General features: G+C 36.0%; 3 protein-coding genes across 5 annotated transcripts in view; 1 reads left to right on the top strand and 2 right to left on the bottom strand.

Moving 5' to 3' along the window:
* The window catches only part of LOC125680751 (beta-galactosidase-1-like protein 2), a 29,333-nt gene extending 13,779 nt beyond the window's left edge, over positions 1-15,554 (bottom strand). Inside the window, exons 1-10 of the mRNA XM_048920508.2 lie at positions 15,347-15,554; positions 12,286-12,457; positions 11,681-11,885; positions 11,355-11,432; positions 10,568-10,663; positions 5,115-5,223; positions 4,923-5,015; positions 2,942-3,035; positions 2,514-2,678; positions 1,281-1,424 (exon numbers count right to left, since the gene is read on the bottom strand). Coding sequence (XP_048776465.1) covers positions 1,281-1,424; positions 2,514-2,678; positions 2,942-3,035; positions 4,923-5,015; positions 5,115-5,223; positions 10,568-10,663; positions 11,355-11,432; positions 11,681-11,885; positions 12,286-12,433 — 1,132 coding nt within the window. The 5' untranslated portion in view covers positions 12,434-12,457; positions 15,347-15,554. The remainder of the gene's footprint in view (positions 1-1,280; positions 1,425-2,513; positions 2,679-2,941; positions 3,036-4,922; positions 5,016-5,114; positions 5,224-10,567; positions 10,664-11,354; positions 11,433-11,680; positions 11,886-12,285; positions 12,458-15,346) is intronic.
* LOC125678897 (uncharacterized) lies at positions 13,262-13,609 on the bottom strand. Its single transcript, XM_048917682.2, has one exon. The coding sequence runs from the start codon at positions 13,607-13,609 to the stop codon at positions 13,262-13,264; it is 348 nt and encodes a 115-aa protein (XP_048773639.2).
* A 3,137-nt stretch (positions 15,555-18,691) lies between the features above and the next one.
* On the top strand, positions 18,692-23,334 carry LOC125682201 (fibropellin-1-like). Of its 3 annotated transcripts, none has more exons than XM_048922644.2 (10): positions 18,692-18,803; positions 18,895-19,055; positions 19,388-21,004; positions 21,097-21,126; positions 21,682-21,822; positions 21,909-22,034; positions 22,120-22,215; positions 22,357-22,479; positions 22,571-22,666; positions 22,757-23,334. In XM_048922644.2, exons 1-10 carry the CDS (start codon positions 18,733-18,735, stop codon positions 22,867-22,869), a joined length of 2,574 nt encoding a protein of 857 aa, XP_048778601.1. In that variant the 5' UTR covers positions 18,692-18,732; the 3' UTR covers positions 22,870-23,334. The 3 variants fall into 3 exon arrangements, with proteins under 3 accessions (XP_048778601.1, XP_048778600.1, XP_048778602.1); XM_048922643.2 differs by having other exon boundaries at positions 21,646-21,822; XM_048922645.2 differs by lacking the exons at positions 21,682-21,822; positions 21,909-22,034.
* Positions 23,335-24,393: the final 1,059 nt, after the last annotated feature.

Here is a 24,393-nt window from a genome sequence, read left to right as displayed (position 1 = left end):
GATACATGTACTTCATAAAATTCCAGAATCCAATAGCTAATATTTACATTTCCAATATTTTACATTTGATATTTTTACCAATTGTGATGATAACCATTTCTTCATGAATGCAAAAGAGTTGTGAACACTGTGCGTATGAATCTTGTGAAATATAGTACATCTACTTTAACACATCAAAATTCCAACAAAAATATAAAAAATAAATTTTATGTTGAAAACACATCAAGGTATGAACTGCAACACTTCAGGGCAGCATACTTTTCATGACATGTTAATGCACATCATGAAGAATGCTTGTAAGGAGATTTGCAGCTCATACCCTCATGAATTTTCAACAGCAGTACCGCAAATGGTACAACATACACCTGTTGGACCTGTAAGCACATTATACATTCTGAATTGATATCATACACATTCCAAATAGAAAAGCCTTATTAAAAGTAGGTCATGGTGTATCAATCTATCTGACATGTGAACTGATTATGTATAATTTCTCTAAGAGGGAGTTTGATAAAATGTCAGTGCAATATCTGTATCCATGATGAGAAAAAGTCCAGAAAACTGTTTGAACTACTTTTAGCCCTCACACACTTTTAGGTCACAGTGTACCAATCAAGTTGAAATGTAAACTGCATCAGTTACAAAAATAAGGTTTTTCTACCAAGTGGTATTACGTCCTTGACCTTTGACGGTAAGAAACAATCAGCATCCTCCTCTTGGCATAAGGTGTATGTGTACCAAGTCTGATGGTCCAAGCCCCAACGGTTCAGTCTTTATCCAGCCTACAAGGTTTTCCTACCAAGTGATCTATGACCTTGACTTTTGACCTTGAAGAACAAAAGGCATCCTCCATTTGACATGATGAGAATGTGTACCAAGTTTGACGGTCCTAACCCCAATAGTTCGGTCTGTATTCTGCACACAATGTTTTCCTATTAACTGAAATTGACATTATGACCTTGACTTTTAACCTGGAAAACGAATAGGCATCTTCCTCTCATCATAGTGATTAAATGTGCCAAGTTGTAAGATCCTTGAATGTACAGTTCGGACTGTATCCTGCCTCCAAGGCTTTCCTACTAAATGATACTACGACCTTGACTTTTGACCTTGAAGAACAAAAGGTGTCCCAAGCTTGGCATGAGAAGTATGTTTACCAAGTTTAATGACACCAGATGACACCATACCATAATACCTTTGACAATTAAGCGTATAAAAATGAAATTTATTTCTTAAATGGAAAACAATATAACTGCATTAAAATGTTAAATTTTTCTTACCATAACTAGTAACCACAGGTTTATAATCACCATTCCGATAATGTTTAGCTCCGTTCATAAAACCAAAGTTTGTTCCACCTCGGAACATGAAGAAGTTAATCGAGGCGCCTTTATCCAGCAATTTTGTTACAATCTCGATCATTTCTGGGGGAAAAATGCAGAAAAGTAGAAATGTCAGTTCTCCTGTGATTGAAAGGCACCATAATGTGTGGCATCATACAATGAATTTAGTATTAGGCTCCATGAGCTTATAAGCTGAGAAAAGACTTTTCTTGACATGTGACGTACTTATCTCGTTATCATCACATACAAAGTTTATCATTCTTACATATAAAGTTTGATTTATTGGCTGGTCACTTTTTATAGTAGTGGTGAATAGTAGTGGAAATCGTTGAACCATGTACCTACCCTTCTATGATTTTGGGATTAGGACAGAACTAAGACAAAATATGAAGGCAAATTTTTATCTGTTTGCTCTCCCCCACCTTTCCCCGTTCAAAAATGCTGTTAAATGCCTGAATATAGTGAATCTGCTATAGTTGCAGTAATGAAAAATTTCCTAAAGTTAACACAGAAAATGAAATCTCATTGGGCATATTAAATATTAATACCATGGCAGAATTAAAGATGAGTAATTGTTCCGATATTCTATATCTGATGTAACAGTTAAGAAATAACAATTTCTATAGTCATTTCAAACACAACGTAAGGAAATTTATGTGTTTGTAATGTTTATATCATAAATTCTTAAATCACAGCTAAAATCAAAATTTAGTTTTGTATATCTTTCCTATTTTAAAACTGCAAATTTACTAAAAGATTTTGTTATTTATGCATTTCTAATCACAGTCAGAATTGGTGTAAAATTAGAATAGAAATAACTGCATAAACACAAACTAAACTTATTAGATTAAAATGAAAGTAGCACGATAAATTTTAACAACAGTCAAAAGAAGTCCATGATAACAAATTATCACACATCCACAGAACTCCTGTGTAGTATTTGTTTTTTACATACACTCAAACCTTGTGATCTCGAATGAGAATTTTTTTTTGAGATATCCAAGGGTTCCAGATATTGAGTTAAAATACATAAAGAAAATGTATTTGGGACTACCAGCTCACTTCAACATATCCATAGTATTCAAGATATTGATGTTTGAGATACCAAAGTTTAACTATATGTTAACGTAATAAAGCTAAACTTAATTATTGAGCAAAATGGTAACTAACTTGGTGTAGGCATATCAGAACTGTGTTTATTCCCCCATTCTTCAAACCAACCAGTCCAGTATTCCATGATGAACAGCGGGAACTCATCACTGAGTCCGAGGACAAAGTCTACCAGCTCCTGCCCGCCTTCCTCCAGGTCCTTAAAATTCACTGTGGGCAAGGCCTCTACCGAGGAAATAAGGACGCGCTTATGAAACCTTGTTCTTAGTGTCATCCAAACCCCCCAATCCCCTATATCCATGAATTCAGAACAAAGTGTATTATAATTGTAATTACACATGATAGTACATATATTATGAAGCTTTAATACTTTACTTTTCAAAACATTGTATTTCACTTGGTAAAAGAACTTTTAGTGGGCCATTTCACTTTTAAACCAACTAATTATATAAAGTGCTGATAGAGTGTAGATAGATAGAGACAACTACCATAAACAATGGGGTGTAACCCCTTCATCCAATTCCACAGCCCTCCTCCTTCAGACGTAAAGAACATCTCCACCACGCCATATTGCTTCATCATCTACGGTTATTCAAATAATGATATTCAATAAACTTTTCTTTTCAATTTATATGGTCTGAATTTCAAGAATTTTATTCCACCTTGTAAAAATGCTGTTAAATCATTGTACGTACGTATTTATGAGGTTGCATGACACGTCATAAATTATTTCACCTATTTTAACCAGAATTATTAGGTTTTAAATCGGTGTTTACAAACAACCGTCACTTGGCCTTTTCAAGTAACAGTCACGTGTTCAATTCAACCTAAGGTTTTCAGATCATCAGTGATCTTATCTGAGTAAAGCTGTGTATTTTGTTACAACAGTACCATGCCAGAATTTTAAGAGAAATAAAAATATCAAATACCTCTTAGTAATACGTTGTTTTATGCTATTGCAGCCTTAAAGTTACACAGAACTTTGTGTCTGAGTTATATATACATCATGTTGGGATTTCCCTGACCCGCGTGGGGCTATTTATAGACGCCTAACAGTCAATGTATAATTTATGCGTACCCGCTACTATTTACTTTTTAGATAATTTTTTCACTGTTTTCTTTTACATGCAAATGTTTTCAAGCATGTAATTAAGGGGAAGTTAATAACTTTGAAAACTAATTAATCTGCTTTAGAGTAATTATGTACAATTTTAAAATGATACATGAACATAGGATCATACAGCTTTCGGGATTGAATTAAATCAGTTGTTCTCACCACTGGATCTTCTGTTATATCAGCATATTATGTTTTCTCACTCCTATCAAACAGTACATGCCCTTGCTATTACATTGAGTTCAACTGGGTGCTTTTAAACCTGTATCGTTTTTAAGGCTACGAACCTTAACTGTAATCATCACACAGATCCAAGTTATTTGACTGTACACTACAATGTACATTTATTTGACAGTACACTACAATGTACATTTATTTGACTTTACACTACAATGTACATTTATTTGACTGTACACTACAATGTACATTTATTTGACTGTACACTACATGATGGTAAGGGACTGACAAATCTCTTTGTCCTACAAATCCCTGTACCCAATGAAAGAGACAAGAACTTTTCCTGTGGGGAAAGCCAAGATATTTTTGTCTTTCAACCACTCTGATTTTTAATTCACAACACTTGGGGAGGGGGGATAATGTCAATATGTACATATAAGTGTTTAATGTTGAATTCATGAATTCAAGCGAATCAAAATGCAAATTTTACTTTTTGTCCTGAAAGATAAACCACACATATTACATTGTATTTGAGAATGTTTGGAGTGATAAATCACATATATTTGCTTTTAACAATCAGTACAGTAATTTTCCATCGTATGTGTGCCTCTGTGTATCCATCTTGAAATGCATTTTACTCCATATAAAGGATAAAATTCCAGATATCTGTCCCACTCTTGTTAGTAATAGCAGGTATGGGGAAGAAGATGGCTACTGATTTCTAGGTCAAAAGGTTATAGGTCAAGGTCGCAAACAGTGAGTGAATAATGTTGTGGATGTAGAGTATCTTTCTAATTTTCAGTCTTATGCTTAATTGTAAGAAAGCTGTCAGCTATGTGGTGAGACATGAATGTTGATGATTTCAAGGTCAAAAGGTCATAGGTTAATGTCACAGCCTATAATCAAACATCGAAACATTGTGGACACAGTAAAAAAATTTGATGTACTATATATGATCTTTCAGCTTCATACATTTATCAGAGGTTGTGTGTGGGGAAATAGAATATATGCCTAAATGATTTCTAGGTCAAAGGTTAATCACACAGTAATCTAAAGTTATCGAACGTTAAAAAAAAAATGTTTGAGATAGTACTAATTTTATAATGACATGTTGTTAGGGGATGCTCTTCTTCGCGGCGCCTCTGTTTCCAATGATCAATAGGTAGACATTAACTGACCTTCTTTAACGTCTTTAAGTGTTCCACTTCTGTACTATAGGACGCATACTCATTCTCAATTTGGAAAGCAATAATAGGCCCTCCTTTGGAGTACTGTGAATAAAATATTGTACAGTTATACAAAGTGCAATGTTTGACCTACATGTAGGAAGGCTTTAATCTTTACTGGTATCACCTCTCCCATCTACCAACCTGAAGGTCTTTGATATACGGAAAAAGTTTTGAGAAATATCTGTCCACTGCATCAACATAGCCTTTATAATTTGAGCGTACTTTCATGTCGCCATCTTTCAACAGCCAGCTAAAATACGAAACAGAACAAGATGTGTTTGTGAAACACAAATGCCCCCGATAATGGCCAATTCCAAAGATGGCCAAGGTCAAAAGGACAAATATCTTGGTACCAGTAGAAAGATCTTGTCACAAGAAATGCTCATGTACAATATGAAAGCTCTTATATTTACCATTTAGAAGTTATGACCTATGTAAAAAAAAATTTTAAAGTAGGTCAAATGTCAAGGTCAAAAGATTTAGTACCAACAGAAAGGTCTTGTCACAAAGAATACTCATGTGAAATATCAAAGCTCTATCACTTACTGTTAAAAAGTTATAAGCAAGGTTAAAATTTTCAAAAAGTAGATTAAACTCCAAGGTCAAGGTCACTGGGTCAATAATGTTGGTACCCAGGGAAAGGTCTTGTCACAAGGAATACTCATGTGAAATATCAAAGCTCTATCACTTACTGTTCAAAAGTTATTAGCAAGGTTAAAGTTTCAGACAGAATGACAGAATTACAGAATGACAGACAGGACAAAAACAATATGCCCCCCGATCTTCAATCTCGGGTGCATAAAAACTGACTATATCTATAGAGTGTGATTTAAACTGACTGTATCTATAGAGTGTGATATAAACTGACTATATATCTATAGTGTGATATAAACTGACTATATCTATAGAGTGTGATATAAACTGACTATATCTATAGAGTGTGATATAAACTGACTATATCTATAGAGCGTGATATAAACGGACTATATTTATAGAGTTTGATATAAACTGACTACAGTGGAGCCTCGTTAATCCGGACACTTTGGTTCCCAGCAAAATCGTCCGGATAAATGAAGCGTTCGGATAATTGAATCGCATATTTTCTATCTTTACATAAGTAACCAATATATGCCTACTTTATTGATGCATAGTGAATTAAACACATTCTATCATTGGATTTGACCATTTGCATTAGTAAATAAATTATGATGATGTTAACTTTTACATGTATTTCAAAGCACTAAAATTTAATACGTGTTCAGTGTATTTGCCTGTGCTTACATTGTACATATATATGATCCCTACAAATAAATATACAAAACTATGTACTGTATGCACTAAAACAAATAATGAAGCACTTTATGTAACTATAAGTAAATGAATCATTAGTAAAGTAACTAACATAATTATTTACACTTCAAACATTTCATCACACTTTTACTTCTTAAAGAGGCCGGTAATTTCCATATGTCACGATTCACGGGTTCGGCAGTCTGTTAAAACAATCTTCATCGTCCAAAGTTGATATAAGAATTTCGTGATTATCATGTCAGTTGACAGCATTCTTTAACCAAAATTCCATCTGCCAGAGTTTATATTTCTTATTCTATAATTATCCAAGACAATATCGGGAGAACAAAAATCATTTAAGCTCGTAATATCAAGACCTACTACTGCTTTGATCTAGCCACGCGCACCTATTATTTTCATGATGCGATAATAACGGAATAAAACTCGGGTGAAACTTAACATTACGGGTACATTCAAAATTTAATTGTCATTTTCCTTAAAATGGTAATTTTCTCACTTCTACCCAGAGTTTAAAAATTCGAAAGCAATAAAGCTCTACAACATCGTAACAAGAATCAATCGTACACAGGTACATTCTACATGCGTGACATTATAAACGTTAAAAATTTACTACATATACATGTGCATGAACATACATGTATATTTCAAACCAATCAACAGTATAAAATCCAGAATCTAGAAGTATAATCTACACTCTTTAGATTTGCATAAGCCGATAATCAATTTACGAATCAGTACAATTGATGTGTGTAGCACATGTAGCAGTTAACAAAATTATCATTACGGCATGATGTTTAATTTATTAATACTATTAGGCTATTGATCAAGACTATAAAATAATATGCTACAGATTTATATACAAAATCCAACACTACACGCAATAAAGATCTTATGTGCGAAAATTGGAAATACAATGTCTCGATCGGCACGTGCTACATGTATCTAATTGACATATCATTACACACCACCTAATCATAGGGAGGTGTTGACAGGGTACAGGTAATCGCTTCAATTAGACACTTTGGCTTGTTTTCTTTATAATTTACGTCTTGCTAAAATTGTCCAACAAAGACCTTCCCTAAACAAAATTACCGTCCGGATTAACGGTACAATTTTCAATGCATTATAACGTTTTGTAGTAAAAAGTGACCGTCCGGATCCGGAACGCGAATTTCCGGATTAGTGATGCAAAATAACGTATAAAAATTCTGTTCCCTAGAAAAATCGTCCGGAAGGTGAAGCGTCCGGATTAATGGCGTCCGGATTCCCGAGGCTCTACTGTATATCTATAGAGTGTGATATAAACTGACTATAGTGTGATATAAACTGACTATATCTATAGAGTGTGATATAAACTGACTATATCTATAGAGCGTGATATAAACTGACTATATCTATAGAGTGTGATATAAACTGACTATATCTATAGAGTGTGATATAAACTGACTATATCTATAGAGTGTGATATAAACTGACTATATATATAGAGTGTGATATAAACTGACTATATCTATAGAGTGTGATATAAACTGACTATATCTATAGAGTGTGATATAAACTGACTATATCTATAGTGTGTGATATAAACTGACTATATTTATAGAGTGTGATATAAACTGACTACATCTATAGAGTGTGATATAAACTGACTATATCTATAGAGTGTGATATAAACTAACTATATTTATAGAGTGTGATATAAACTGACTATATCTATAGTGTGATATAAACTGACTACATCTATAGAGTGTGATATAAACTGACTATATCTATAGAGTGTGATATAAACTGACTATATCTATAGAGTGTGATATAAACTGACTATATCTATAGAGTGTGATATAAACTGACTATATCTATAGAGTGTGATATAAACTGACTATACAGTGCTCCAAGTTGCGAGTAAAACGGTCGCATTTGCGACCAGAAAATATATTTTGCAACTAGAGATTATATTTAAGTCGCATTTTTGCTAGTGGAAAAAAATTGGGCATCCAGTAAAATTTTGTAATCGGGCTCGGAAGTCTGAATAAATACTTTTCAGTTTCGGTCAAAACAGCATTTGAAAGTACATGTAATCAAGATGGAGGAAAAACGAGAGTTAAAGACCTTTGGATTTATCAGTAGTAAAAAGTAGAAGCTTCGACCTAGTACATGTAACAAAGAAATTCCAGAATCACACGGAGAAAGTTCTGCATTTAAAGATGACGTAGCCGTGTCTAAAGAAAAATGCAAAAGTAAAGGAAGAACCCCAGTCCTAATGGGTGAAGGAATCTTTGTGGTTGATATACGGAGATTGCAAAATGTTTTGTAGAATTTGTGAGGCTAATCAGCCAGCAACGTCCACCATTTCTGGACACCCATTGTCCGATTTCACCACGACCTGGTGTACATCTTTCAAATCTGGAAAGTGTGACTATTCACGGTAACAGTAAGAGACACGTCTTTGTCCGTGACTGCATTATTAGCAGTGAGTCGAGCAGGGCAACTGTTGCTGCTAATTTTCACAGACAATTACAAACTCGGGATGTAGTGTTCTTATTGATGCTGGTACTAATTGTTCAACAAAAGATCCAACAAAAGTAGCTCTTCTTCGCATAAGCAGTGAAAGCCCACTTGGCACTTATTGAGGACTTTAAAGCAAATCCTTGTGTGAAACGCTGTTTTCTTCCCCAGAAGCGTACTGTAAAATATACAGGATGGCCCAATGCAATACAACTTTTGCCAGAGTAAATACTTGACTTGTTAGCCTCCAGCATGTTTCACAGAACATTTCTATACAGATTAAAAATAAAACAAACAAAACGCATACATGGGTGTAGATTTTTTTTCTTGAAAGATATTCAAGTTAAAAAAAAACTGTAGGTCTTATTTACAAAATCTTTTACCATGGCGAGTAGAAATTTTGAGCATGGTGACTAGAAATTTGAAAATGGTGACCAGAAATATTTTTAGGTCGCCATTTTGCGATCTAATGGCAGATGTGACTTGGAGCACTGCTATGTCTTTAGTGTGATATAAACTGACTATATATATAAAGTGTGATATAAACTACTGTATTTATCGAGTGTGATATAAACTGACTATATCTATAGAGTGTGATATAAACTGACTATATCTATAGATTGTGATATAAACTAACTATATATAGAGAGTGTGATATAAACTGACTATATATATAGAGTTTGATATAAACTAACTATATATATATATATATATATATATATATATAGAGTGTGATATAAAATGACTATATTTATAGAGTGTGATATAAACTGACTATATCTATAGTGTGATATAGACTGACTATATCTATCGAGTGTGATATAAACTGACTATATTTATAGAGTGTGATATAAACTGACTATATCTATAGAGTGTGATATAAACTGACTATATCTATAGAGTGTGATATAAACTAACTATATATAGAGAGTGTGATATAAACTGACTATATTTATAGAGTGTGATATAAACTGACTATATTTATAGAGTGTGATATAAACTGACTATATCTATAGAGTGTGATATAAACTAACTATATATAGAGAGTGTGATATAAACTGACTATATTTATAGAGTGTGATATAAACTGACTATATTTATAGAGTGTGATATAAACTGACTATATCTATAGAGTGTGATATAAACTAACTATATATAGAGAGTGTGATATAAACTGACTATATTTATAGAGTGTGATATAAACTGACATCTATAGAGTGTGATATAAACTGACTATATCTACAGAGTGTGATATAAACAGACTATATTTATAAAGTTTGATATAAACTAACTATATCTATAGAGTGTGATATAAACTGACTATATCTATAGAGTGTGATATAAACTGACTATATCTATAGTGTGATATAAACTGACTATATCTATAGAGTGTGATATAAACTGACTATATCTATAGAGTGTGATATAAACTGACTATATCTATAGAGTGTGATATAAACTGACTATATCTATAGAGTGTGATATAAACTGACTATATCTATAGTGTGATATAAACTGACTATATTTATAGAGTGTGATATAAACTGACTATATTCATAGAGTGTGATATAAACTGACTATATCTATAGAGTGTGATATAAACTGACTATATACATGTACATAGTATGCATATAGTGCAATGATATAAACTGATGATATATATGATAAATGTCTTTAACAGTACACACATAATATGCTGTACATAATCATAGTAGTATCAATTGGATTTACAAACCAATGAATTCCAAATATGAGCAACCAAGAAAACTTTGTCCTACCCAGGAAGACCACCAAATTCCCACTCTGCACAAATGTAGGGGCCTGGACGTAGTATCACATAAAATCCGTGAGCCTTCGCCGTCTGAATGAACTCCCTGGAGGAATAAAAATCAACTACTCTAGTATCAAACTATCTGTGAACTGTAGAGATTTTAATACAAGATAAATGCAGTACAGAAAGAGTACAAAAAATCAAAGACTGAGACTAGAACACCGAGTATAAAGAAAAGTATAGGGCATCTCAGCTGTAAACATATATTGTTCAATTGCATGTTTGTATATTTCCGATATTTTGGGGTCAACCCGAGGATAAACAGCCTAAACTGCTCTAAGAATGAATATGATTATGTACAGTAAGTATTCAGTGTTGCCCCATACTGTTAAATATTCAGTTACACTGACAAATGGTGATCACTCATACAAAATTATATTTATGTACAGTAAGTATTCAGTGTTGCCCATTCAGTTACACTGACAAATGGTGATCACACATACAAAATTATATTTATGTACAGTAGGTATTCAGTGTTGCCCCATACTGTTAAATATTCAGTTACACTTCACAAATGGTGATCACACATACAAAATTATATTTTGTGGGTACCTCTATCCCACAAACTTCAAAACCACAATGAAATACACAATTCATATTATGTTTCCATGTACACTACAGGAACCATATCCCCAAAATTACATCCCAATGACAATCTAAAGTCTGGACACGAAATTCCACCCCCCCCCCCCCCCCCTTGTATGTCTGATAGCAGGTGGTTTGGTGTTCTATACCTCACATCAAGTAATCCGTTATTTCCCTTGAAATTATATTGACCTCTAATTTCCTCATGAATGTTCCATGCGACATACCTGTATCAAAATATACAAATTTAAATTTTAAAAAACCAGTATACCATAAGCTAATACACAATCTTTTCATTAGTTAGAATGGGTTCAACTATAATTACTTTAAAACTGCTGCACCATAGAATTGAAATCAGGAAAACTTTGAAGCACATATACTTCTTGACAACATTGATAAAAATACAGAATTTGTCACATGAACAAGTAAGTCTTGATTGATCAAGGATATCTTTAAATACTCTCATTCTCCTTACGTTTCTACAGTGTTTAACCCACTAGCTTTCATTTTCAGAAAGGTCTCGTTCCAGTATTGGGGCAGAACCCTGAAGTAATGAAATGCCCCACTGAAAATCCGCAGAGGTTTCCCATCCAGATAGAACTTCCTCTTCTTGAACCTTAGACTACCCTCACTCTGATAAACCTTTCTGTCTGCCTCCTTAATGTTCTTGTATATTGCTTCTACAACCAAATGCTAAGGTTATAAAAGCAAGTTCTTCACAATTTACCACATACATTGTATCGGAGGGTTATGGGAATTTCCGAGACTTAAGAAATCACTGCCACCTATTGGTGGGGTCGGTAAGAAGACCTAGATAGGTGACAAACACAATAATGTAGTTCTTATATTGTCAGCTTACTGCCACCTCTTGGTAAAAAATATTCTGTATAACAGTTATAAACCCCTAGCAAATGATTAAAAGCAGTGATAACCTGCATTAAACAACTAAGAATATCCTGAATTAATCAGGTTAAATGCCATCAGTAATCAAATTCTTGGCACAAACCAAACACCCCCCCCCCCCCCCCCCAAAAAAAATTAACGTTTAAAGCTTACAAGAGCACTGCACATATTTCTTACCCATCTCATGTTTTGGCACAGGTCTAAATTTTGTACGATGAAATAATGGTACTCCATACAAAACGATGATAGCAGCAATGATTAAAATGATCACTACTCGCACAACATGTTTCACTTTAATCTGAACTGGTTTCATTTCTTCATTCATTCAATTGATTCTCATGCTGTGTCTCTGGAATTATAATATGATCAGACAAAATCAGAAAACAAATAGTGCTGCCCGGTATTGTGACTCAAAAATCGCATTGCGATATATTGCAATATTAAATTTTGTATTGCAATATATCACAATATTATAACAATCTTTATGAAATAAAACAAAAACAGTTATCTTCAGATATTTCTTTCATTCTAATTGAAACACTACACGGTATATGGAAATATTGACAAATGAATAGAAGAATCAAAAATGGTTCAAATTACTGGATTTTTAGACTAATTGTTAAATTGTTGAAGCTCATGAACTCTTGCTAGGATATTTCAATTCAAATATACCATTCATCATTGCAGAAAGTGTATCATGACCTGGGGGAGTGGGAGTAATACACAATACAACCCGAGACAATCCCGTTTTTCCATTTAATTTGGCTAGAATTGATGTTAGAATTGATGTTAAAATTGCATTGGTACCTCTGCATGTAACTGGCTAGGTTTGTAGTGCCACCGTTTTTGTTACAATAATCACATACAGGTCCGTGTTTTCCCAACCATCTATTTTGTATTGCTTATTTGAGTTATGAGATTGATCACTGTTCGTTATCTTCACCTTTTCATACAGCCATCTCTGTTACTGTAAGTATTTTGTTTTCCTTCTTTAGTTTAAAGTGATATAAACCATTGGAGCCTTTCATCATCATCATCATCGGCATTTTGATTAACGTGCAGGATTAGGTGCATCTTCCACAGCAGTGGACTCCCTTCCAGGTAACTGGCTTGCTGCACGCATAGCAGACCTAACATTTGACTTCCAGGCATCTCAGTCCAATGGGTTGACATCACGAAGTCCCCACTCACGCTGGTCTTTTTCTAGCTGTGCTTTCCAGGTCATCTTTGGTCTCCCTGGTTGTCGTCCTCCCTCTTTTTTCATATTAAAGACATTATTGATTGCCCCACCGGATCTAGCAACGTGCCCAAACCAGCGTAGCCTCTTCTCCCACAGGATAGTGTCGAAGTCATCGATCCCAAGTCGTGCCAGTAGCTCGCTTGATCTGACACTAGCCATGTCTTCTGGCTTTACCCTGCAAATCTGTCTGACCATGGCTCTGTCATTTTGTTGTAGGTGAAGGAGGTCTGAGGCTCTTTCATTCAGACATTCACTATCCATCAGTTTAATTTGCCACCATCTTTAAACTATAAATCAGGGGCAGGTAACATATTTAAGGAATTTACAGAATATTCAACCGAAACCGGTACCGTATTACAAAAAAAAAAATACCGCGATACGTATTGCCAACAATGGAATTGGGATTCACCGGTTAACCGGTAATATCGCACAGCACTACAAAACATCATAATATGATATTATAGATCATATATATATTATATATATGATCTATAATTGTACACATGAAATACAAAACAAGTCTATAAAGCCTTAAACATGGCTTGAAATTAAGCTACTAAATTTACTCTGGCCTGCTAAAGGTTCGGTGCTGCTACTTTTATTCTATAATACAGGGCAAAGCCCTTTCACAGCCTGAAGGGCCATGAGAGCGGAGCTCTCCCTAAAGGTAACATGTATATACATGTTTAAAAGAAATATATACATGATATATAGAAAACTATTGTAAAATTAAATCATACCTATGGAACTTGAAAATTTTGGTCCAAATGGTGTCAATTCGAATACGAGCGCATGGACATGTAGTTCTCCTTATTAAATCTTGTGTATCCAATTCATATCGTTCTGAGATGGTACATAAAATCCGTAAAAGCATGTAAATCTTATTTTCTTAATCATATATAATCATTCCTCGATTAACGTGATTATACGTGTACCCCTCCTCGGTTACCCACAGGTGCTTCTAATTGATTCTCTCCATCAGGGAGTGTAGGGAGCGTGTGTGGACTCAAAACCGTGGTTTGCAATGATGACATGTACCATGTCTCCTGTTTGTGAATTTGCTAAACACCGACGCTGAATATGACATAACAATGTACTGTTTACATCAATTGCGTTATGTTTTCTGAGTTCAATGAATAGGCGGATCAAATGTCTTTTAAAGTTAGGAGGATGCTTTAATAGAGCATTAGGTGCTAACTTCAGGATATTTTTTGTTCTTGTTATGGATATACAGGGCTTGAAACTCACTTTTTATGTCACCAGTCCAGCCAGACTGATAAGGTGTAATATCAACCAGTCCGCAGAAAAATTTACCAGTCCACCAGAGTTTTTCAGAAATAAACACATTTCGTTCATGTTATCAAAATAAAATAACGGAACTTAACTTGATTTGCCTCAGACAATACTGTAACACTTATATGAGATTTATATTTACTAATCTGGTTCATCTGATATCTAGAGAGGAATGCCTAATGTACGTGTGTTTAAGATTTCATAAGTATGTTTTCCAAAATGACATTTTAGAAAATTGACCAGTCCCATCGGACTGACTAAAACAAATGTCAGTCAGTCCGCCACACCTTTAACCAGTCACAGACTGACGGGCATATGTTAATTTCGAGCCCTGATATAGATTCTATAGATGCCAATACTTTTTGCTTCGTCCTCAAAAATGGTCACGCCATAAGATGATAAGACATATTAGTTGTTTACCCAATCTTTAAGAGGAATTTTTAAAACAATTCCCACAATGCTTGTTGTTGATATTCATGCAATACAGTAAAAATGTTTTTGCTTTTATTTTTACTATATTTCATTTTTATCTTATTTCATTTCAATTTCAAAGACTTTTTGATCCTTATATGAAGTCTACGCACATAAGGAGCAAAGAGAACCCGACATTATGCGGAAATTAGAAGATGTTAACCGTTTTACACTAGATCGTTTAGGTGCACCTACCCAGAGGTGAAATATACAAACCACAACAAGGGCGCTTACCTATAGGAGCGGAGAAGAAGCAAGACAGCTGGATCAGTGAGCAAATTCTCCAGAATTCAATTACAGAGAACTCTGCAGATGCAAGTGTCAGTCCAACTCCAAGCCAGTCAACCGAGTTAGTTGTCAATAATATTATCATGCGCAAAAGTTTTCATACATGCATTTCATTTCACCGGAATACCGTTTCAATCACTAAACGTAAAACCTAAAACTGAGGAAAAATATCCGGATTAGCCTATTTGAGAATAAATAGGTGGATCAAAGCAAGCTTGAAATAAGATTGGGTACATTTTAATATTAATGTTAAATTGTAATTGCATTGTCAATATGCGCTTTAAAAGTTTAACATTCCCGAGGAAAGCAGCACATATGCTTGTTACCCCCCTTCTTGTATTTTTGAATGTTCACTTCCTTGGGCATTTTGGGTGTATTTTTAATGAAATATCATTGATAATTTTAAAAACATCATATCTATCATCGATATGACATTTTTTTTTTTAAAAAACAACGTTTCTATGCGAAATTTATGTATTCCAATAAAATATAAACACTGTTCACATTTTTTAAAATCTGAAATACACTCGGAATACATTGGGTTTGAACATCAAAATACTAGATGCTGTCATAAGACAGTAATACCCGCACACAAGTGTTTGCTTTTAAATATACTCTTCGTCATATTGGTGTTACTGGCAAAAAAGCCACAAGCGTTATTTTATAATTAATTAATGCATAAATTGTAAGAGGAGTTCTGAGAACCAAGGTGTTTTGTACAAAAAGCATCATTTTCGATTCCTATTTGGCCCCCAGGGCAAAAATAAAAATTCCAAAACCTTAGTGCGCATCTACAGGACACCAGCAACCAATTTCCTAAAGATTATTAGGATACTGCTTAAAATGTAAAAAGAGTTCTGGGGACCTGAGTGTTCTTTTGTGCAAAAATGTCACTTTTCAACCCTCATTTGACCCCAGGGGCGAAAATAAAAGTTCCAAAACCTTATTGCACATCTACAGGACACCAGTAATCATCATCCAAAAGATTATTAGGATACTGCTTAAAATGTAAGAGGAGTTCTGGGAACAAGGGTTTTTTTGTTGTTGTTTTTTTTGTACAAAATCGTCATTTTTCGACCCCCACTTGGCCCCCAGGGCAAAAATAAAAATTCCGAAACCCTATTGTGCATCTACACGACACCAGCAACCATCTCCCTAAAGATTATTAGGATACTGCTTAAAATGCAAGAGGAGTTCTGGGAACCAGGGTTTCTTTGTACAAAATCGTCATTTTTCGACCCCTATTTGATCCCTAGGGTGAAAATGAAAATTCCAAAACTTTATTGTACGTCTACAGGACACCAGCAGTCATTTTCCAAAAGATTATTAGGCTACTGCGTAAATTGTAAGAGGAGTTCTGGGAAACAGGGTTGTGTTAAAAAGCATCATTTCGACCCCCATTTGGCCCCCAGGGTGAAAATGAAAATTCCGAAACATTACTGCACATCTACAGGACCCAACCAATCATCTTCCAAAAGATGATTGGGTTACTGCATGAAATGTAGGAGGAGTTATGGGAACCAGGTTTTTGTTGAAAAAACGTCATTTTTTGACCCCCGTTTTGCCCCCAGGGTAAAATTGAATATTCTAAAACCTTATCATATATCTACAGTACACCACCTATCATATTCCAAAAGATCAATTGGTTACCACTTGAAATAAAATAACAGTTTGAGGAAGAAGAAAGTGTGACAGACAGACGGACGGACAGACCAGGATAACAACAATATACCCGAACTTTCTTTAGAAAGTGCGGGTATAATAACGGACGCACCTGTTATATCCCATACAAACTAAGGAGAGGGCGGTACATGTATATATAATGTATACTGGGGCGAGGGCGGTACATGTATATAAAATGGGGAGAGGGCGGTACATGTATATATACTGGGGAGAGGGTGGTACATGTATATATACTGAGGAGAGGGCGGTACATGTATGTATACTGAGGAGAGGGCGGTACATGTATAAATACTGGGGAGAGGGCGGTATATATATATATATATATATATATATATATATATATATATATATATATATATACATATATACATATATACATATATATATATATATATATATATATATATATACTGGGGAGAGGGCGGTACATGTATATATATACTGGGGAAAGGGTGGTACATGTATGTATACTGAGGAGAGGGCGGTACATGTATATATACTGGTGAGAGGGCGGTACATGTAATTATACTAGGGAGAGGGCGGTACATGTATATATACTGAGGAGAGGGCAGTACATGTATATATACTAGGGAGATGGCGGTACATGTATATATACTGAGGAGAGGGTGGTACATGTATATATACTGAGGAGAGGGCGGTACATGTATATATACTGAGGAGAGGGCGGTACATGTATATATACTGAGGAGAGGGCGGTATATGTATATATATATACTGAGGAGAGGGCGGTACATGTATATATACTGGGGAGAGGGCGGTACATGTATATATACTGAGGAGAGGGCGGTACATGTATATATACTGAGGAGAGGGTGGTACATGTATAATATACTGGGGAGAGGGCGGTATATGTATATATACTGAGGAGAGGGCGGTACATGTATATATACTGGGGAGAGGGCAGTACATGTATATATACTGAGGAGAGGGCGGTACATGTATATATACTGAGGAGAGGGTGGTACATGTATAATATACTGGGGAGAGGGCGGTACATGTATATATACTGAGGAGAGGACGGTACATGTATATATACTGGGGAGAGGGTGGTACATGTATATATACTGAGGAGAGGGCGGTACATGTATATATACTGGGGAGATGGCGGAACTACTCTGGTTACTCTAAAACTCCCTATCAACGAACCAGGCAAGTAAAAATGAGAGCCATCAACATTTTAATTGTGTGAATAGCTATTTTAACGATGTTCTTCTGATAAAAGAATAAAAGATTGAAATACCTTGACGCATAAGTAACCCAAATCAATTACCTAAACCTTGATTTAAGAAAATCACTACGGTAAGTACGATTTTTGTCCATCATTAGCTTCCCTGATAAAATTTCTGGAATCATATCTAGCTTGGACAAAAACCATCATGTCAAATTCGTTGATTTCAGAGTGTTGCCCATGAATCTTGCACAATGAAAATATAACTCATAAAAGTTGGAATGGAGATGCAAGCATAACTGACGGAGTTCACAAAAAAAAAAAACCCACTAGTATCGGGTTTAATAAGAAGTCGGTAGACACACCTCGTTAAGAATCGTGTTTGATCTAATCTGAGATTTCTGTTTCCACAAAAAAGATTGTAAAGCACGTGATAACCTACACAGAGAAAACATCAATCATGACATTCAAATTCTTGATCAAAAATCTGCTGTTTACACTCGTGGTTCATTGGTCGAATTCATGGCCGTTGTGAGTATATAATATCTCTTTCTTTTCCTTATCTCTCTCTCTCTCTCTCTCTCTCTTTCTCTCATTATTGATTAATTGATTTTGCTTTCAGAAGTGGCGATAGATCTTCCATCAAACATGCATGTTCCGAACTCGCCGGTTGTGAGCAGGGGTGTGTATTGAACAACAACAAACCGCAGTGCTTCTGTTATCCGGGTTACACATTGCAGACAAATGGACAATCGTGTAAAACGACGAGGAGCCCTCAAAGTGGTAAATTTTAATTTGAAAAGGAGTTTTAATTTACCGGAACATTTGCAACTGATGAAGTGTTGAATTTATATTTTGGGAATTACTTTTCCGTCTTTTTTATTATGTACAATGATGCAGGGTAACGCATAATCTTGTTCACTATGACACAGTGAGAAGCAAAGGTAGAAATTGAATATTTGTTTTCTACCACATTGTCTCAAAACATCCATATCTGTGTATATGCACAAAATATTAGTAAATAATTACATGAAATATCAACTAATGATTACACTGTGTGATATATCAGTTAAGACGCTGACTATATTTTACTTTGAGAATTCTACGATTTACAGCTGCCCGGGTTAAAAACAACGTTCCAATATCACTTTCAGACGTGTTCACTCACAAAGAAGAGGGGTGTCGAGGGGATATGTGCCGAAATGTTAAGTTTTATCCTGAACACGACAGGAAACCAAATTTTAAGGAGTTATGTCCTCCTAATTTCCGCTCTGTTGTCACAAATGGTGTCAGGGTATGTGTGGATCCATCAAACATTAACAATTTTCCAAATCCCAAGGTAAAGAACACGTCCCACAAAAAGCAGAATCTCAATAGAAAGTTAAACATCAGTATGTCTGAAAAACTATTTAGAATTGCAAGACAAAACGCTAAAAAGGAGCTTTATAGGATACCAGAGCATAACAGCTCATCTCAAAGTCCCCAACATCTAGCGATCATTCGAAAGTATTCTGAACGACAACAAAGGCCAAGATGCCAAAATGACGAAGTCTTAGTTCCAACTGTCAACGGCGTAGTATGTCGCAAACAATGTGAGCCTGGTCAAGTTGTGCGGGAAGAGCAAGGCATCAAAACGTGCGTCAATCTTCCCTTCAAAATCACAGACAATCCATGTCCAGAAGGTCACAGACCAACGCAGACGACAATCGGCATTGTGTGCGAGAAACATTCGGAAACCAAGATAGGCAACATCCAAGCAGGCAAACCCCTGTGCACCGCCGGCGAACGTCTGGTTCATTTACAGACTGGTCCGGTGTGCATTTCATCAAAATCAAGGCGTCCAGTTTGTAAGGATGGAGAAGATCTTGTTCAGTTAAGGAAAGAATTTTACTGCGTTTTGTCAAAACCAGAGGTAAAACCGAAATGTAATTCCCAAGAGGAGGAGAAACACTCGGATCAGGGTACAGAGTGTCGTCCTAAAGCTTGTGCCGACGGATTAATTCCTGTAAAGACTCCAGTGGGAACAGTTTGTCAATTCGATTCACAGAGCATCCCAGCAGTGGAAACAAAGCAATGCGCCCCAGGACAGACCTTAATAACAACAGAAGACGGACCGGAATGCTGGTTTATTTCAGATTCAAAGAAACGTGAAATCATTTGTCCACCTGGTCAAGTTCTAGTCGGAGGAACCACTTGTAAAGACCCTATGTTAATATCTCCAGACGAAGTATCGTGTCCACTGGGACAAGAGTTAGTAATGACGCTCAATGGCGCCGAGTGCCAGTATCGGCGCTCTCAGTCCAATGAACTGCAGCATACCCATATAACGCGTTGTCCAGAGAGAGAGGTTCTTACATTGGAATCGGACAAGTTCGTTTGTTACCCGACGGAACATGACCTTACAGACGTAATTTGCGATGCTGGACACGTGATCGTCCAGGGGCACACAAATATTTTAGAGTGCGTCTCAGAGGAACAAACAAATCTGGTTTGTGAGTTTGGTTTAGTGCTAACCCGCACTGTCCACGGTTATTTGTGTGAGCAACATACGAAAACAGGTTCTCCTGTCCCAATAAGTGACTGTGGACCAGGACAGGCTTTAGTGGTGGAAGGAGATAGAAAAATGTGCGTGGGCGTGGAGAATAATGTCCATCTCTGTGGGCCAGGGCACGAGGCAGTGCTGGGTATTTCGGGGGAGGTCATATGTAGAGCTTCACCAACGCCACCTACAGGTAAGTCCATGCTTCTCTCAATACTTCCAATGCTACATTAAAAATATACATCTGGCATGGATTATGAATTGTATGATTTCAAACAATTTCAGAATCGAGTGATGTCATTCAACCCTGTTCTGGTAAGTACAAACTATGGCATTTTAAACGATAAAAGAGAGGGGGAACTCTAAATGCTAAATCTCTTGTCTTCATAAAATTTCCTTTTTCAAAACAAATCATCATTTCAAGGCATAGCCTTCCAACATTTCCATTGTTAATGGGGTACAGAAGTTACTACAGCGTGTAGTGTATCCGGTGTTTATTATCAGATTATATGCACGTATGTTTATGGTTCGGACTTGACTCTTGGAAACTGCTCCGTAAAACGATCAATGTCTGCTCACCGAATCATTATGTTATTTTGTATTCATAGAAATATCAACTCTGAAGCATGTTGATTGTTTAATGAACGTCGTTTTTTGTCTCAGAATGGAAAAGATTTATTTAGGGAAGAAAACTATATAGACTGCAAAAAACTTCTTTACAGTTTCATCATCTAACCCCCCCCCCCCCCCCCCCCCCCCCCCCCCCCGCGTGCTCGTGCACACATGCGCAAATGTATCTACATGTATGAATGATATTAACGTTTATGAATACAGACGAATGCTTAGATACGAAATGTGGTTCGGGTTTAGTTCCTGGACCTGGAAAGGGGTGTTTGGATATTGAAACCATCCGGAAAATGGAATGTGTCCCAGAATGTGCTAACGGTGGCTCTTGTAAAAATGGACAGTGTGATTGCCCTCCCGGACTATCTGGTACAGCTTGTCATGAAGGTGAGTTTTATTGTCTGAAAGCATACCTACCGAGTTAAACTGGAGTAGAATTGTCAATGTTTATTTACTACAGTGAACTTTTTTAGACGTGGACGAATGTGCCAGATTGCCATTGGACCATTGTCATTTTTCCTGTAGGAACACCTTTGGAAGTTTTCATTGTGTCTGCGCAAATGGTTTCACCCTAAGTCCTGACGGACGAACATGCATTGGTCTGTCTTGAAATTAGAAATGTCATTGATTCAGAGCTTTGCGAAATTGACATACATAAACTTTTTTTTCGATCTTTATTTTTAGAGGAGCACTGCTTCCCAGGGTGCCTCAATGGCGGAGCGTGCGTGGGTGGTAAATGTCAATGTGCGGACGGATTTTCGGGATCTCTCTGTCAGGAAGGTAACTCAAGAGAAGTACACTACTATACAGTCTATGATATGTTTACATTCCTGTCTCACGAAACTCCAATGTCTTCGACATTCTAATGGATTTTGTTGATCCAAGGATTGCTTTTCCCCTTGATTTCCTTTGTCGTTGTAGACGTGAATGAGTGTGTAAAGTACTCTAATCCCTGTGAACACCGGTGTCGCAACACGTATGGGTCTTTCTTCTGTACCTGTCCCCAAGGAAGTCGCCTGAGGGAGGATAAAAGGACTTGTCAGAGTATGAAATTTGCGTTACAGAAAGCAAATTGCTATTTTCCAACACAATTAACCACTACTATATCTTGCGTCAAACTTCTTCATCCTAACAGGCTCAACGTGTAACCCAAACTGTATCAACGGCGGTCGTTGCCTTAACAACCGATGCAGGTGCGCGCCGGGATATTACGGGATCATTTGTCAACTAGGTACGAGGGGTAGCTTATATCACTTTGAAATATAACCTACATATCATGGTTTCTTGATGAACTACAAGAACCACATGTTTTTCTTTGCAGATATTGATGAATGTTATTTGAACCCATGCGAACACAAATGTGTGAATACAATTGGGAGTTACTACTGTGCTTCAGAAGATAGACAAGACCCAGATACAAACAAACACACGTGACTAATTTAACTGGTACAATAATTCAAAGAGTATATGTTTTCTTATGATTCCCTACATTAACTCGTAAATATGTAGGACCGTTATGATATCATCTCCGTACACACGGTCTCCATCACAGTTACGTCAACGTTTTAATTTCTAATGGCTTTCCATTGGACATTTATGTGTGTGTTCACCAACCATTGAATAGAATTTAATATAGTACATATAGGTCTACATTGTATTTACGTTACAGTACTGTACAATACGTAATCCTCCTACAACAATGATCGATGTACATCGTGCTGGATATTATTTCATTTTTTATTTACCGCGTATATCATTCATTTGTTAACGAACTATACTTTAATAATTTCCTTCAAGGAGGTTGTGCTTTCAGTTTCAGTTTATGTTTAATTTTATTTACATTAAACTAGCCACTCGGCTTTATGTTATTCTTTTCACAATAAATCAACATGATGAAAATTAAGAGTTGGTTGATTTTGGGAGCGATGTGTATCAGAATGACCAGGACTCGGATGACTGGGGAGAGTTGACCAAAGTTTGCAGTTGCTGAGCGATCTTGCTTCCTGAATGTTCAGTCAAAGACGCAAACCGAAAGTAAAACGAAAAGGAATATGGCTTAATAAACATGCATTTAACTGGGTAATCAAAATTAACCCTGTACTATAATAATCTAAACCACGTGTACTAATGTACATCAATGGTTAGATGTTACAAATAACAAAGTAAATTTTAATTGTCGTTCATCGGAATTTTGCGAATTCTTCAATGGTTAATACACTATAAGCTATGTGTTATGTTAACCTAGGCCTACTTCGAGTTTAATATAGCGATATAACAGACATAGGCCTATATATATATATATATATATATATATATATATAACAGGAAGGGAGAAAATGCAACGGACCAGACCAAGATTCGAACCCAAGCCCCCTGAATCTCCAGTCAGGTGCTCTACTAACTGTGCTTTCTGGCCCCCGGCAATCAAACCCGGCTGACCTGCTATATATATTTCTCCCTCCTTAAATCTCTTCACACTTGAATGACGTTTTACCTGTCGGTTCCAGAGGCTAGTCACGGCATCAAATGTAACAGGAAGGGAGCAAATGCAACATACCAGACCGGGATTCGAACTCGGGACCCCCTAAATCTCCAGTCAGGTGCTCTACCAACTGACCTCTATGACCACCGGCGACTGAACCCGTCTGACCGCTACATTCCTCTCTGGTTATAGTAATAAGTTTACGCAATTGAAAATTGTAGTCCACTACAGGTTTCAAATCCCAAACAGCAATATTTTATGGAAACCTCTAGATACATGTATTATACCATTTATACGGAGTGCAAGTTAATCACGCACTGTACAATAGTGCCATTGTGAGTCAAAGTACTGTAATGCATGTACAATATTGCCGTAAGGCAATTTAAATGTAGCTTATACCACTAAGACCAAAACACACAATAGCAATTGTAAACACTAGAATTCGCACGTTTCAATTGCCAGCCTAACCCCGTGGT

This window comes from Ostrea edulis, chromosome 2, assembly GCF_947568905.1.
Source record: "Ostrea edulis chromosome 2, xbOstEdul1.1, whole genome shotgun sequence".
NCBI classification, from domain to species: Eukaryota; Metazoa; Mollusca; class Bivalvia; order Ostreida; family Ostreidae; genus Ostrea; species Ostrea edulis.
This window is presented reverse-complemented; position numbering and strand designations above follow the sequence as displayed.